Source organism: Stegostoma tigrinum, chromosome 10 (genome assembly GCF_030684315.1).
Source record: "Stegostoma tigrinum isolate sSteTig4 chromosome 10, sSteTig4.hap1, whole genome shotgun sequence".
Lineage (NCBI taxonomy): Eukaryota > Metazoa > Chordata > Chondrichthyes > Orectolobiformes > Stegostomatidae > Stegostoma > Stegostoma tigrinum.
The window spans coordinates 13,240,291-13,257,534 of record NC_081363.1 but is presented as its reverse complement, the minus strand read 5'-3'; the positions used below and the strand labels follow the sequence as shown (position 1 = coordinate 13,257,534).

At 43.8% G+C, this 17,244-nt stretch overlaps 1 protein-coding gene across 11 annotated transcripts in view; it reads left to right on the top strand.

Moving 5' to 3' along the window:
* Positions 1-17,244, top strand: part of adck1 (aarF domain containing kinase 1) — a 531,577-nt gene that overhangs the window by 239,765 nt on the left and 274,568 nt on the right. For all 11 annotated transcript variants that reach the window (XM_059649006.1, XM_059649012.1, XM_059649011.1 and 8 more), the window contains one exon: positions 10,831-10,989. In XM_059649006.1, coding sequence (XP_059504989.1) covers positions 10,831-10,989 — 159 coding nt within the window. The remainder of the gene's footprint in view (positions 1-10,830; positions 10,990-17,244) is intronic.

Genomic DNA, 17,244 nt, shown 5'->3' with positions numbered 1-17,244 from the left:
CAGTTGAATTTTCTTCAAGGTGGTTTCCATGTTGTTGAGTCTAGCATGATGGAGGATTTCATAATTTGTAATTTTGTCCTGCCATTGAACTTTCATTATTACCATCTCCCACTGGGCTGGCAGCTGAGGGCAGGGATATTTTAAATTGAATGCCATGGTGTGTTGCCAGCCCAGAACCACAAGCATCTTATCTGTGGTGGGCAAAGCAGGGATTGTCTGCCAGTTGAGGTCTTATGTGGTTGTTTAACAGCGAGACAACGGCCTCCTTCTGATGCCACTTGGTATTTTACCAGTGTTGAGGTGGACAGGCCCACATGATAAACTGTCAGGCTTCATCAGGTAGAATTATTCACAGGCTGGTGTGGGATGTACCCTCCCTGTTTTGGAAGTCACCTGCACTAGTAATTATTTACCAAAATTCACTGGGCTCTGGGGTGGTTCCTGCTGATAGGAAAACAGCCAATGTGATGTCACTGTTTAAGAAAGGAGTAGACAAAAAAAAACAGATAACTATAGGCCAGTTAGTTTAACTTTGGTAATGGGGAAAATGCTTGAATATATCATTAAGGAAGAAATAGCAAGACATCTGGATATAAATTGTCTCATTGGGAACACTCAGCGTGGGTTCATGAAGGGTAGGTCATGTTTAACTAATTTGGTAGAATTCTTTGAGGACATTACTTGCATGGTAGACAACGGGGAACCTGTGGATGTGGTGTATCTGGATTTCCAGAAGGTATTTGACAAGGTGCCAAGGCTGCTACATGAAATAAAGTTACATGGTATTACAGGTAATGTATTGGCATGGATAGAGGATTGGTTGACCAGTAGAAAGCAAAAAGTAGGGGTAAATGGGTGTTTTTCTGGTTGGCGGTCAGTTGCTAGTGGTGTGCCTAAGGGTTCAGTGTTGGGACCGCAGTTGTTTACAATTTACACAGATGATTTAGAGTTGGGAACTGAGTGTGGTGTGTCAAAATTTGCAGGTGATACTGTGGTGAGTGGTAGAGCAAAGTGTGTGGAAGATACTGAAAGTCTGCAGAAGGATACAGATAGTCTGTGAGTGGGCAAAGATCTAGCAGATGGAGTACAATGTTGATAAGTGTGAGGTCATCCATTTTGGTAGGAATAACAGCAAAATGGGCTATGTTTTAAATGGTAACAAAATTGCAGCACACTGCTGTGCAGAGGGACTTGTGTGTCCTTGTGCATGAATCGCTAAAAGTAGGATTGCAGGTACAACAGATGATTAAAAAGGCAAATAGGATTTTGTCTGTCATTGCTAGAGGGATGGAGTTTAAAAACAGGGAGCCTATGCTGCAGCTGTATAGGGTCCTGGTGAGGCCACACCTGGAGTACTGTGTGCAGTTTTGCCCTCCTTACTTGAGAAGGGATATACTGGCACTGGAGGGGGTGCAGACGAGATTCACTTAGTTGATTTCAGACGTGAGAGGGTTGGATTATGAGGAGAGACAGAGTAGGCTGGGCTTATACTTGTTGGAATTCAGAAGAATGAGGGGAGATCTTATAGAAACACATAAGGCTATAAAGGGAATAGATAAGGTGGAGGCAGGGAGGTTGTTTCCGTTAGCAGGTTAAACTAGGACTAAAGGGCATAGCCTCAAAATAAAGGGAAGCAGGTGTAAGACTGAGGTCAGGAGGAAATTCTGCATCCAGAGGGTTGTGAATCTGTGTAATTCCCTGTGCAGTGAAGCGGTTGAAGCTACCTCGCTGAATGTTTTTAAGCAGGGCTAGATAAATTTTTGAACAGTAAAGGAATTAAAGGTTATGGTGAGTGGAGGGTACGTGGAGCTGAGTCTCAAAAAGATCAGCCATGATCTTATTAAATGGTGGGGCAGGCTCTAGGGGCTGAATGGCCTACTCCTGTTCCTAGTTCTCATGTTCTTATTTTCTTATGTTCTTACGAACCTTGTACCCATTGGAATACACCCTACCTTATTGCCCAGTTCCCCTACAAACTCCTCACTGCAGTGGTTCCTACTTTGCTATCCTGCTGAAACCCGAGCCTCCATCACTCTTCGCTACTTTACATTATTATGGCCTGCCAAAATATCTTTATGTAGCTCAGTCTCTTGGAATGTTTTAGAATATTAGAGAGATACTTGGTAGGTCAGTGGTTAGCATTGCCTCCTCACAGCACCAAGGACCTAGGTTTGATTCCCCCCTCGGTCAACTCCTGTATGGAGTTTGCGTGTTCCCCCCATGTTCCTGTGGTTTTCTACCATGTGCTCTGGTTTCCTCCCAGTGTTCAGGTTGGGTGGAGTGACCATGCTACATTATCCTGTAGTATCCAGAGTTGTGCTGGCTCGGTAGATTAGCCATGTAAATGAGGGGTTGCAGGGATCGAGTGGATCTGGGCAGGATGTTTTTTGGAGGGTCAATGCAGACTTGATGTACTGAATGACCTCTTACTGCACTGTAGGGATTCTATGATTCTGTGCTATGTAAATACAAGTTGTTCCTCAGTTAGGAAGGCGAAGATAATGCAAGTTGTCTGTTCCTGATGATAAACCAGTGACCCAGCGCCACTTCTGGAAGTGTTCATGTGTGAAGGTTGGTGTGAACAGTATTGGGCTTGACTGTGATCCACATTGAATTGTCTGACAGCCCTCGCATATGAGTAATAGACTTGGCTGAAGACCAGGAAGAATTCTGTTACCTGTGGTAGAATTATCTGTGAGGATTCAGTGCCTTGACAAGGTGAGGAAATTAGCAGGAAAAATAAATTGAGGTTGTAACAAAAAGAAGATAGTCTCGAAATTAGGATTGTGCTTGGTTTATAATAATAACAGAAAATGTGAACCAAAATGTATAAAAAACAGTGACAGCCATCAGAATATGAATTTGATGGTGGTGGTAATATTTTAAATAAATGATTGCTGCTCTGATTATTCCTCAAGAAAGTGCTGGATGATGGATATCTGTTTGCCTGCATACAGTGACTGTACATCACAGTAATTCATTATACATGGAGTGTTCTCAGATTCTCCAGATATATGGGAAGGCACAATATAAATGCAAATCTTCCCCTTCTTTTATCTGCTCCGAAGTAGGAATGAAGGTTAAGTGTATCTGTATAGACACAGTTAATTCAAACGCTCCAGAGAATACAAAGGTTTTAAGATCAACCAAAAAAGATGCTTGTTCCATGCATCCTTCAATTTGTGGATTTCAGGATATTCTTGAGTTTTTACTACTTCACTGCCTAAATGTCTGGCATCTGGCATACTTACACTGACTTAATATTGGATCAGGCAACTCAAATAATATAATACTTACTAATGTCCTTTGGGCAGAAAACTGCCATCCTTACCTGGTCTGATCTACGTGTGACTCTAGACCCACAGCAATTTGGTTGACTTTTAATGGCAACTGGGGATGGGTGAGAAATGCTGGCCTGGCCAATGATACCTATGTCCTGTGAATAAATTAAATTGTACACAGCCTGTGGAAGGAATGGGGTTTGATGGATTAAATCCCATGTTCTATACACGGTTCCTTGTTAGGGTTCCAATCTGCCTGAAATGTGTCTTCTGGAATTTTGATTGCTCTGGACATTCCTGGGAGAACAGTCTGGGAGAAAAACCATGCAGCCTGTTCCTTCTCTCATTTCATGCCTCACAGCAACAACTTGATCAACCCTGGTACAGTAATTGCAGTGATTATAGTAAAAACTGAAAGGAACTGCGGATGCTGTAAATCAGGAACAAAAACAGAAGTTGCTGGAAAAGCTCAGCAGGTCTGGCAGCATCTGTGAAGAAAAAAAAGTTTGGAGTCTGGTGATTCTTCCTCAGATTCTGTTCAGTTCTGCTCCTCAGAACTCAGAACAGTCTGTGGAAGGGTCACCAGATCCCAAACGTTAACTCTGATTTTTTTCTTCATAGATGCTGCCAGACCTATTGAGCTTTTCCAGCAGCTTCTGTTTTTGTGCAGTGATCGTAGAGCAGTTTCTGGGGTGCAGAGAATTGTGGGTATTGCCACAGCCATTATTGACTGACTGTTGGATAAGGTGATCAGGATCTTGAGGGCTGGTTGGTTTGAAGTGGGAGGTTAAGAGAAACTACTACCTGGTACTTGATCCAGTTAAAGTCCTACCTTATGTTCATAGTGTATGTGTTAATCTTTAGCAACTTGATTGAAATTTGTACAAGGTATTATTTATTATCCTGAATATAGCAATCCCTCTTTAAGTCGAGCAGTTAATGAGGGACATTATTGCTTCAGGTGATTTAAAAGTAATTGTCCTGGTTTGTTTTCTAATACATAAAGACTGTTCTAATACATATGACCAGTTATTGCTAGCTGGTTCCCACTTTCTTAATTTTTTTTTGCAAATGCTGAATTCCTGGCAGAAAAAGGTTCTGTATCGCAAGCTGTGCAAATAAATTTTGTGCCCGCAGGGCCAGACATAATGTAATTTCAAATGCTTAATAAAATTCATTTTCCCCTCAAAAATGTTAGGAAAAGAAAAACACATTGGCAGTTGAGAAATGGCTGTCTGTAAAGGATGGCTTTTAAACGTCACTTTCACATTCATTGCCCAGAATTGATAAGATGGTTCATTGACTGAAGCTAAGGAGTACATTTATTTTCTGGCAATGACTTTCAGTTTTCATTTCCTTTTTATATTGCAATACTATGAATAAAAATGGCTTTGTATTCTCAGTAGAATGGCATCTTTCATATATATTTCTCCAGTTTCATAATTCTAATCAATGTCAAACCAAGGGACTATGTGCATGTACTATTTCCTTAACTTAAACTCAGTGCTTCTGAAATGGCACAAAAGAAAAATTTAAAGTTTATCTGAAATTTATCACACTGCTGTCTTTTGTTTTCACATAATATGATCAAAATCTGCATTAGAAAAGCACAGAAATTAATTTTCAGAAAATGTCTGTGACTTGTATTTTGGTATAATCTCAATTTTTATCAACTGCTGCATACCAATGAAATAACAAGTTCACACAAAGTGTAGGGAATATTCATAAATGAGAAAAGGTGTTGCATACCTTTATCTCTTTGTTTTTCTTATGAGTGCAGTGAAGACAAAATTGCATGCTTTGCATATCCCTGTGTACCCTGCCAAGTCTGATGATTGTTTTCCTTAAAAAAGAGAAGGTTGAATGGATATTTGATAGAGGTACTCAAAATCACAGATAGTCTTGACAGAGTAGATAGGGAGAAACTGTTCCCACTGGTGGAAGTGCTGAGAACCGGTGATTGGCAGAAGACTCATAACAACATGAGGAAAAGCATTTTTTTTCAGAAACTGACTAGCACGCAGAAAGCAGCACCTGAGAGTGTGGCGGATGCAGGTTCAGTCATAGGTTTTGTAAGGGATAAGGACCTGAGGGCAAAATGATAGGGTTATGGTGAAAACATGGCAGAGTAGAGCAAAGCTAAATTGCTCTTGCAGCAAGCTGAGAGGTGTTCAAAGCCTCCCTACCACCAATTCCTGCGGAGTATATATAGAAAGCAAGAACAGAGGTAGGCCATTTGGCCTCTTGAGCTTGCTCCACCACTCATTGTGATCATGGCTGATCATCCAACTCAAAGCCTGTTCCTGCTTTCCCCCACTCCCGTGTTCTTTAGCCCCAAGTGCTATATCTAACTCCTTCCTGAAATCATACAACTTCCTGAGGCAGAAAATTCCTCAGGCTCACACTCATTGGGTGAAAAAAAATTCTCCTCATCAATTCTAAACTGTTTATCCATTATCCTTAGATGGTGACCCAGTTCTGGATCCCCTGCCATCAGGAACATCCTTCCTGCATTTTCTCTATCTAGCCCTGTTAGAATTCTATATGTTTCTATGAGATCCCGCTCATTATTCTGAACTCTAGTGAATATAATTCTCACATGTTCAACCTCTCATCAGTCTGGTAAATCTTCACTACACTCCCTCTATAGCAAAAGCATTTCTCCTCAAATAAGGAGACCAAAACTGCATAAAAATACTCCAGGTGTGGTCTCACCAAGACACTGTATAATTGCAACAAGACATTCCTGTGTTTGAATCCTTTCAATGTAAAGGCCAACATACCATTTGCCTTTCTTACTGCCTGCATACTTCTTTTTAACCTTAAAAAGGTTAGGAGGATATCCCGGTCTTGTTGCATATTCCTGTCTCTCAAATATCGCTAGTCAGATAAAAATCTACCTTCCTGTTTTTGCTCCCAAAGTGGATAACCTCACATTTATCCATGTTATACTGCACCTGCCGTGCATTTGCCCACTCACTTAACTTATCTAAATGGCTGAATCTCTGCATCCCTTCCAGCCTGCTTAGTGTCATCTACAAATTTGGAGATATTACAATTAGTTCCCTCAGCCAAATAATTAACATATTTCATGAATAGTTGGGGTGTGAGTGCTGATTCCTGTGGTACCGTATTAGTGGCTGCCTGCCATTTGGAAAAAGATTCATTTATTCTTATTTTTATTCCAGTCTGCCACCCATTTTTCTATTCATCTCAATACATTATCCCCAATCCCATGCATTTTCATTTTCCACACAAATCTCTTATGTGGGACTTTGTAGAAAGCCTTCTGGATGCCCAAATGAACCACATCTACTGTCGCCCCCTCATCAACTGTCCAAGTTACATCCTCGATGCACAAAAACAAAAGTTGCTGGGAAAGCTCAGCAGGCCTGGCAGCAGAGATAATAGGAACTGCAGATGCTGTAGAATCCGAGATAACAAAGTGCAGAGCGGGATGAACACAGCAGGCCAAGCAGCATCTTAGGAGAAAAAAAGCTGATGTTTCGGGATGAATGGTCTAGGCCGGAAATGTCAGCTTTTGTGCTCCTAAGGTGCTGCTTGGCTTGCCGTGTTCATCCAGCTGTACACTTAGGTCTGGCAGCATCTGTGGAGGAGAAAACAGAGTTAACATTTTGGGTCCCCTGACCCTTCCTCAGTTCTGAGGAAGGGTCACCGGACTCGAAACGGTAACTCTGTTTTCTCCTCCACAGATACTGCCAGACCTACTGAGTTTTTCCGGTAACTTTGTTTTTGTCCCTGATTTACAGCATTCACAGTTCTGTTGGTTTTTACATCCTCAAACACTTGCAAAAGATTTATCAAACATGATTTCCCTTTCTAAATCCATGCTGACTCTATCTACACCTGCCAATGTTTTCCAAATATTCAGCTAATAATTATATTATAATAAACTCTAGCATATTCCCTACTGTCATCAACAGGCTGACTGATCTGAAATTTCAACTTTTCTCTCTGCCTCCCTTCTTAAATAGAGGGGTTACATTAGCTACCTTTCAATCTGTAGGATCATTCTAGGGTCTATATAAATTTAAAGATGACCACCAATACATCCAATATTTCTAGGCCCTCCACCTTAAGCACTCTGAGGTATAGATTATTGTGGCCTGGGGACTTATCGGCCCTCAATGCCATCAATTTCTCCAACACTATTTTCCTACTGATGTTGATGTCCTTCAAGTCCTCCCTCTCACTCACTCCCATGTCCCCATTGTTTCTGGAATGTTATTTTTGTCCTCCTTTGGGAACATAGAACAGTGTGTCAGTAATAGTCATAATGGATATTGAGTGTTGGGTATCAATCAAGTCAACTTCTCCTTCATATGGTGTTGAGCTGCTAAAGTGCATTTGCAGCTGAGCCCATGCAGGTGAGCAATGCATTTTCCATCATACTCCTGAGCAGATTTCAAGGGATCAGGTGTTGGGATACTAAGAATGCCTAGTCTCACCACTAATTTTGTAACAATGGTGTTGGTATGCCTGGTCCAGTTCAACTTCAGGTTGCTGGTGACCACAAGATGTTCAAGGTGAGGAACACAGTTTTGAAGATAAAGGGGAGATGGCTGTGTTTTCTATCTTTTGAGTTTGTCATAATTGTTCAATTATTTCCCAGTCACCTTAGTTGAGAGGTCAATGACCAAGAGACATGACTTTAAAGTAGTTGGCAGGAGGATCAGAAGAAAATCCAAGAGAGAATTTTTAACTCAGAGAGTGTAGTCATTTTAGAACTCACTGTCTATAAAAGTGTTATTGAGGCAAAAATCTTCAGCTTATTTAAGAAAACTAGAACTTTGGTTTGAGGTGCCATAACCGGTGAACTATATCTGGAAAGTGAAATCAGGCTGGAGAGCATTTATTAGTCTGTACAGGTTCTGAAGGGTCAAATGATTTCCCTTTCTGTTGTAAGTCCTTCTTTGATTCTGGTGTATGATATGGATGTCACCTGCCAGTTATCAATGCAAACCCAGGTGACATACAACTCTAGGCCAAGCTGAGTTGGATAGCTACATTGTTAGAAGAACTGTCAAAGAATCTAAACAGTTAAGGCTCATTATTTCTTACTTTATGATACAGGCTGAGGTGTTGATGAATGAGTTGAAAGTGGTTCGAGGATACGTATCTGAGGAACTGTACTGTGATAGCCTGGTCTCTTCCTTTGCGTTAAGCAGTACTCCAGGCACTGGTCGCTTTTCCTTCTGATCTCATCGTACTTCTGTTCTACACATTTCTTTGCAACACTCACAACTGAAGGCTGCCATTTAATGTAAATATTCCCATTTCTCCTCTAGTGTCCTTCCCTGACTGGGCTATTCCAGTTTTGAAACAAAAACAGAAAGTGCTGGAGAAACTCTGTGGGTCTGGTGGCAAGTGTAGAGAGAAAGAAAAAAAACTTGTTTTGTGTCTAGTAACCCTTTGTCAGAACTTCAGAATCGTCATCCTTTTTCTATAATGTAACTCAGACATCAATAGTTACCTGCTAACAAGACTCTGAAAATGGAGGAAGTGTACTAGAACGCTGTAATCCATAGTCAGTACATTAGAATTTATTGAAACTCCTGAGAGCCTGATAATAGTCAATCTTAGATAAGTCAGAGACAAAGATGCTGTAGACTCTGGGCAGAGTCCAGTAGAGCAGCCTGAAGAGTACAGGCAGAATGCAGGCTCCCAAGGGAGGCAGAGTCCATGAAAACAAAGCAACACATTTTGAATCCATGGAAACAGCACAATCCATGGAAGCAGCTTCTCATGAGGCAGCTTCTCATGAGGCCCCATCATTGATTACTGATTATTCCATTGTGGCTGATACATTTATTGCCTATCAAAATAATAGATGTCACTATTGTCCAGGCTAGGCATGAGATTCAGTGTTAGGCTGTAATAGATCAGGTTCTGCAAAATGCACAGAAAAAACAAAGCTGCCTTTTTCACTCCCTCAGTCACTATGTTTTAACTTTCACTGCTGCACCAGTGTGATAGTTCCATTTGTGTTATTGGATATTTAGACCAGATGTGCTATACAAACCATCTGTCCCCCTCTGGTGTTGTGCCTGCTGCATGTGCTGTACTCGTGCCTTATGTAGGTCATTCCACCATAAATGTTGCTGCAGAAGTAAAAGCACAATCAGGAAACCATTTAGGACATCACCTGGAAAAGCATTAGCCCATCACTCGTGTGAAAGAAACAGAGATATTGCCTCCGACGTCTGCCAAAATCATGTGTTATTAACACAGTTGGTAACATTAGGCAGTGCTGGAAAGACTGTGCTGGTGGAGTGTGCTGAGGATGAAAGCAATTCTCGGTGCTTTTCATTTCCTTGGTGACTTGCTGTCGCTTTAGTTTTTTCCTTCAAGCATGATGTTCTTTGAGGCAGTTATAATTCTGTAGAATGTTGAGATTGTGATTATCATTCCATGTTTTTCTCTTCCTCCTTTCCCCACCATCACAAACCCTTCCTCCACCATCATGAACCCTGAGGACCCTTTCTGTGATTTGATTCCATGATCAGTATATGAAAGAATCACAGGAGGGCTATGGGACAGAAGGAGGTATTCCCCTCATTATGTCTGCAACGACTCTTCAAATCAACATTGTGACTGACTGTAAATCTCCTGCTTTATCTCCACGCCCTTGTACATTATGTCTATCCAAATAATCAACCAGAACCTTCTTGAATGTTTTAATTTAAGCGGCCTCCTCCACATTTCCAGACAGTGCATTCCTGACCCTAACTTTTCACTGTGATAAAGCTTTTTCTCAAATCAGATTAGCTGCTTTTCCAAACCTCTAAATCTGATCCCTCTGGTTCTTGATTCATTTGCAAATAGGAACAGTTTCTCCTACCTACTCTGTCAAGCCAGCTCATGACTTTTCAAATTTCTCCCCCGGCCTCCTTCTCCCCAAGGAGAGCGGAATATGAGTTGCTTGGGAACCCTGCAGCCCAATGGTATCAATGTGGACTTCACCAGCTTCAAAATTTCCCCTTCTCCCACCGCATCCCAAAACCAGCCCAGTTCATCCCCTCCCCCCACTGCATCACACAAGCAGCCCAGCTCATCCCCTCCCCCCACTGCATCCCAAAACCAGTCCAGCCTGTCTCTGCCTCCCTAACCTGTTCTTCCTCTCACCCATCCCCTCCTCCCACTTCAAGCCGCACCCCCATCTCCCTACTAACCTCATCCCGCCTCCTTGACCTGTCCGTCTTCCCTGGACTGACCTATCCCCTCCCTACCTCCCCACCTATACTCTCCTCTCCACCTATCTTCTTTTCTGTCCATCTTCGGTCTGCCTCCCCCTCTCTCCCTATTTATTCCAGAATCCTCACCCCATCCCCCTCTCTGATGAAGGGTCTATGCCCGAAACGTCAGCTTTTGTGCTCCTGAGATGCTGCTTGGCCTGCTGTGTTCATCCAGCTTCACACTTTGTTATCTTGGATTCTCCAGCATCTGCAGTTTCCATTATCTCTAAGAATTAGAGGTCAGCTTTCTTAGAAGAATGAACAAACAACAAAGACTGCTTGTATTTTCACAGATTCCTCAGCTGTTTGTCAGGTTTGAAGAAACCCCACTTGGTGCAGCATCATGGGCCCAAGTCCATAAGGCGGTGTTACATGATGGAAGGACAGTGGCAGTCAAAGTCCAGCATCCAAAAGTGCGCAGTCAATGTGCAAATGATGTCATTTTGATGGAGGTAAATGCAACATTTTATTAAAACTATTAGCAGCAAAGACAATGACATTTTGAGTAATCCATGTTCTCTATCCTCAAAAATAACACATACACAGGTATTTCTTGCTCTTCCTCCTTCAACTTTGACCTTCAGTGCATTGCCAATTTTAATTGTTTTATGACTGGTGCAAGTACCCACGGGGAAAGTTGAAACAATTGTTGGTTTAAAAAAAAGATAAAGATTACATGAAGTTAAAAGAAATGGCTTATAAGAATGCCGGAAAAAATGAAAGCATGAGAATTGGCAGCAATTTAGAACCAGCAAATGATGGTGAAGAAACTGATTGAGAATGGGCTAGGAGATTGTGTATGTACGCCAGTGAGGGATGTAGCACGAATGAAAATGTTTTGTGGTTGTTGGAGGTCAGTCATCTCAGCTCGAGAACATGTCTGCAGGGATTCCTCAAGGTAATATCCTAAGCCCAACCATCTTCAGCTGCCTCATCAATGAATATAGCAGGCATGGATTTAATGAGTGAGTGGACTTAATGAAGTTCAAGCGTAAAAAACATATTTCTGCATCAATAATTAAATTGCTTTTATGCTTCAATGTTTCTTTGGACTGTTGTTATAACTGCCTCTCTTGTGAGTTATATTAAGGACAGAATTTTGCTTTCAATTAAAAATGAATTTTTTATTGTTAATTCTGCCTACAAACAATGTAATTTTTAAGATAGGGAACAGAGCACTTAGCGAGGATTCACCTGGAGGCTTTTGCGTATCTTGAGCTCACTGCCTAAAAGAGTGGTAGAAGCAGGAATCCTGGAGACATTTAAAAACCCTTTAGATGAACGTAGAACATAGAACATTACAGCACAGTACAGGCCCTTCGGCCCTCGATGTTGTGCCAACCTGTCATACCGATCTCAAGCCCATCTAACCTACACTATTCCATGTACGTCCATATGCTTGTCCGATGACGACTTAAATGTACCCAAAGTTGGCGAATCTACGACCGTTGCAGGCAAAGCGTTCCATTCCCTTACTACTCTCTGAGTAAGGAAACCACCTCTGACATCTGTCCTATATCTTTCACCCCTCAATTTAAAGCTATGCCGCCTCGTGCTCGCCGTCACCATCCTAGGAAAAAGGCTCTCCCTATCCACCCTATCTAACCCACTGATTATTTTATATGTTTCAATTAAGTCACCTCTCAACCTTCTTCTCTTTAATGAAAACAGCCTCAAGTCCCTCAGCCTTTCCTCATAAGACCTTCCCTCCATACCAGACAACATCCTGGTAAATCTCCTCTGCACCCTATCCAAAGCTTCCACATCCTTCTTATAATGCGGTGACCAGAACTGTACGCAATACTCCAAGTGCGGCTGCACCAGAGTTTTGTACAGCTTCACCATAACCTCTTGGTTCCGGAACTCGATCCCTCTATTAATAAAAGCTAAAACACTGTATGCTTTCTTAACAGACCTGTCAACCTGGGTGGCAACTTACAAGGATCTGTGTACATGGACACCGAGATCTCTCTGCTCATCTACACTGCTAAGAATCTTACCATGAGCCTTGTACTTTGCCTTCCGGTTACTCCTACCAAAGTGCATCACCTCACACTTGTCTGCATTAAACTCCATTTGCCACCTCTCAGCCCAGCTCTGCAGCTTATCTATGTCTCTCTGCAACGTATAGCATCCTTCGCCACTATTCACAACTCCACCGACCTTAGTGTCATCTGCAAATGTACTAACCCATTCTTCTACGCCCTCATCCAGGTCATTTATAAAAATGACAAATAGCAGTGGACCCAACACCGACCCTTGCGGTACACCACTAGTAACTGGTCTCCAGGATGAACATTTCCCATCAACGACCACCCTCTGTCTTCTTTCAGCAAGCCAATTTCCGATCCAAACTGCTATATCTCCCACAATTCCATTCCTCCGCATTTTGTACAGTAGCCTACTGTGGGGAACCTTATTGAACGCCTTGCTGAAATCCATATACACCATATCAACCGGTTTACTCTCATCTACCTGTTTGGTCACCTTCTGAAAGTACTCAATAAGGTTTGTGAGGCATGACCTTCCCTTCACAAAATCGTGCTGACTATCCCTAATCAATTTATTCTTTTCTAGATGATTATAAATCCTATCCCTTATAACCTTTTCTAACACTTTACCAACAACTGAGGTAAGGCTCACTGATCTATAATTACCAGGGTTGTCTCTACTCCCCTTCTTGAACAGGGGAACCACATTTGCTATCCTCCAGTCATCTGGCACTACTCCTGTAGACAATGACGAGTTAAAGATCAATGCCAAAGGCTTGGCAATCTCCTCCCTGGCTTCCCAGAGGATCCGAGGATAATTCCCATCCGGCCCAGGGGACTTATCTATCTTCACACTCTGTAGGATTTCTAATACTTCTTCCTTGTGAACCTCAATCCCACCTAGTCTAGTAGCCTGTATCTCAGTATTCTCCTCGACAACATTGTTGTTTTCTAGAGTGAATACTGTTGAAAAATATTCATTTAGCCCTTCCCCTATCTCATCTGACTCCACACACAACTTACCACTACTATCCTTGATTGGACCTAATCTTACTTTCGTCATTCTTTTATTCCTTAAATACCTATAGAAAGCCTTAGGGTTTACCCTGATCCTATCCGCCAACAACTTCTCATGTCTCCTCCTGGCTCTTCTGAGTTCTCTCTTTAGGTCTTTCCTAGCTACCTCGTAGCCCTCAAGTGCCCTAACTGAGCCTTCACATCTCATCCTAACACAAGCCTTCTTCTTCCTCTTGAAGAGAGATTCCACCTCCTTCGTAAACCACAGCTCCTGCACTCTACAGCTTCCTCCCTGCCTGACAGGTACATACTTATCTAGGACACACAGGAGCTTTTCCTTGAATAAGCTCCACATTTCTAATGTGCCCATCCCCTGCAGTTTCCTTCCCCATCCTATGCTCCCTAAATCTTGCCTAATCTCATCGTAATTGCCTTTCCCCCAGCTATAACTCTTGCCCAGTGGTATACACCTATCCCTTTTCATCACTAAAGTAAACATAACAGAATTGTGATCGCTATCACCAAAGTGCTCACCTACTTCCAAATCTAACACCTGGCCAGGCTCATTACCCAGTACCAAATCTAATGTGGCTTCGCCCCTTGTTGGCCTATCTACATACTGTGTCAGGAAGCCCTCCTGTACACACTGGACAAAAACTGACCCATCTATAGTACTCGAACTATAGTGTTCCCAGTCAATATTTGGAAAGTTGAAGTCCCCCATGACAACTACCCTGTCTCTCTCACTCCTATCAAGAATCATCTTTGCTATCCTTTCCTCTACATCTCTGGAACTATTCGGAGGCCTGTAGAACACTTGGATCATCATAGTAAACAAGGCTGCAGGATAAGTGCTGGAAAATAGGATTGAAATAGATTTATATTTGATGACCATTGCAGACACGATGGGCTGATGAGGAATCTTTCAGTGCAGCAAAGATTCTATGATTTATTAGAATCCCTACAGTGTGGAAACAGTCTATTCAGCCCATCGAGCCCACACTGCCCCTCCGAAGAGCAGCCCACTCAGACCCACCATCCCCACCCTATCCTCGTAACCCTGCATTTCTAATGGCTAATCCACCCAACCTGTACATCCCTGGACACTATGGGGCAATTTAGCATGGCCAATCCACCTAACCTGCATGTCCTTACACTGTGGGAGGAGCACCCGGAGTTAACCCATGCAACCATGGGGAGAATGTGCACCCTCCACACAGACAATGGCCAGAGGCTACAAATCAAATCCAGGTCTTTGGTGCTGTCACCTTGCTTGAAATTTTGACCCAGCTGGGAGGATTTAGAAGCTAAAAAGGCCTTGATGTCGCTGTAGAGATAATTGCGGAAGGTGGAGATACATGCTCAACAAATACTGGTTGGTCTTTGTCTTATAAACACAAGTAAGTGAGAAGAAAGAGTATCAGAGATAATGGGAACTGCAGATGCTGGGGAATCCAAGATAATAAAATGTGAGGCTAGATGAACACAGCAGGCCAAGCAGCATCTCAGGAGCACAAAAGCTGACGTTTCGGGCCTAGACCCTTCATCAGAGAGGGGGATGGGGCGAGGGTTCTGGAATAAATAGGGAGAGAGGGGGAGGCGGACCGAAGATGGAGAGAAAAGAAGATAGGTGGAGAGAGCGTAGGTGGGGAGGTAGGGAGGGGATAGGTCAGTCCAGGGGAGACGGACAGGTCAAGGAGGTGGGATGAGGTTAGTAGGTAGGAGATGGGGGTGCGGCTTGGGGTGGGAGGAAGGGATGGGTGAGAGGAAGAACAGGTTAGGGAAGCAGAGACAGGTTGGACTGGTTTTGGGATGCAGTGGGTGGAGGGGATGAACTGGGTTGGTTTAGGGATGCAGTGGGGGAAGGGGAGATTTTGAAGCTGGTGAAGTCCACGTTGATACCATTAGGCTGCAGGGTTCCCAAGCGGAATATGAGTTGCTGTCTGCGTGTATGATGGTGAGGTTGGGGTTGGAGCGGAGGGCTGCCCGTTCTGTCCTTCTTCCGCACCTACACAGGCCCCAAACCCCACCTCTTTTTCCGGTGCATTGATGACTGTATCAGCGCCGCCTCTTGCTCCCAAGAGGACCTCGAACAGTTCATCCACTTCACCAACACCTTCCACCCCAACCTTCAGTTCACCTGGGCCATCTCCAGCACATCCCTCACCTTCCTGGATCTCTCAGTCTCCATCTCAGGCAACCAGCTTGTAACTGATGTCCAGTTCAAGCCCACCGACTCCCACAGCTACCTAGAATACACCTCCTCCCACCCACCCTCCTGCAAAAATTCCATCCCTTATTCCCAATTCCTCCACCTCTGCCGCATCTGCTCCCACAATAAGACATTCCACTCTCGCACATCCCAGATGTCCAAGTTCTTCAAGGACCGCAACTTCCCCCCACAGTGATCGAGAACGCCCTTGACCGCGTCTCCCGTATTTCCCGCAACACATCCCTCACACCCCGCCCCCGCTACAACCGCCCAAAGGGGATCCCCCTCGTTCTCACACACCACCCCACCATCCTCCGGATACAACGCATCATCCTCCGACACTTCCGCCATCTACAATCCGACCCCACCACCCAAGACATTTTTCCATCCCCACCCCTGTCTGCTTTCCGGAGAGACCACTCTCTCCGTGACTCCCTTGTTCGCTCCACACTGCCCTCCAACCCCACCACACCCGGCACCTTCCCCTGCAACTACAGGAAATGCTACACTTTCCCCCACACCTCCGCCCTCACCCCTATCCCAGGCCCCAAGATGGCATTCCACATTAAGTAGAGGTTCACCTGCACATCTGCCAATGTGGTATACTGCATCCACTGTACCCGGTGTGGCTTCCTCTACATTGGGGAAACCAAGCGGAGGCTTGGGGACCGCTTTGCAGAACACCTCCGCTCGGTTCGCAATAAACAACTGCACCTCCCAGTTGCAAACCATTTCCACTCCCCCTCCCATTCTTTAGATGACATGTCCATCGTGGGCCTTCTGCAGTGTCACAATGATGCCACCCGAAGGTTGCAGGAACAGCAACTCATATTCCGCTTGGGAACCCTGCAGCCTAATGGTATCAATGTAGACTTCACCAGCTTCAAAATCTCCCCTTCCCCCACCGCATCCCTAAACCAGCCCAGTTCGTCCCCTCCACCCACTGCATCCCAAAACCAGTCCAACCTGTCTCTGCCTCCCTAACCTGTTCTTCCTCTTACCCATCCCTTCCTCACACCCCCATCTCCTACCTACTAACCTCATTCCACCTCCTTGACCTGTCCATCTTCCCTGGACTGACCTATCCCCTCCCTACCTCCCCACCTACACTCTCTCCACCTATCTTCTTTTCTCTCCATCTTCGGTCCGCCTCCCCCTCTCTTCCTATTTATTCCAGAACCCTCACCCCAACCGCTCTCTGATGAAGGGTCTAGGCCTGAAACGTCAGCTTTTGTGCTCCTGAGATGCTGCTTGGCCTGCTGTGTTCATCCAGCCTCACATTTTATTATCTAAGTGAGAAGAAAGCTGTGACCTGGAGGCTACAGACATTCAGCCTGCTTAAACATAGCAAAGAACTCAGTTTAATATGTTTAGAGAGAGTAAAAGTGAGATTGAGGGAATTGGTTACAGCTAAGTAGTGCTGTAAAGTGAGAAAAAGTCTAACTATGGAATGAATGTCAAGGAGATGTCTACATGTTTTTGGTGGT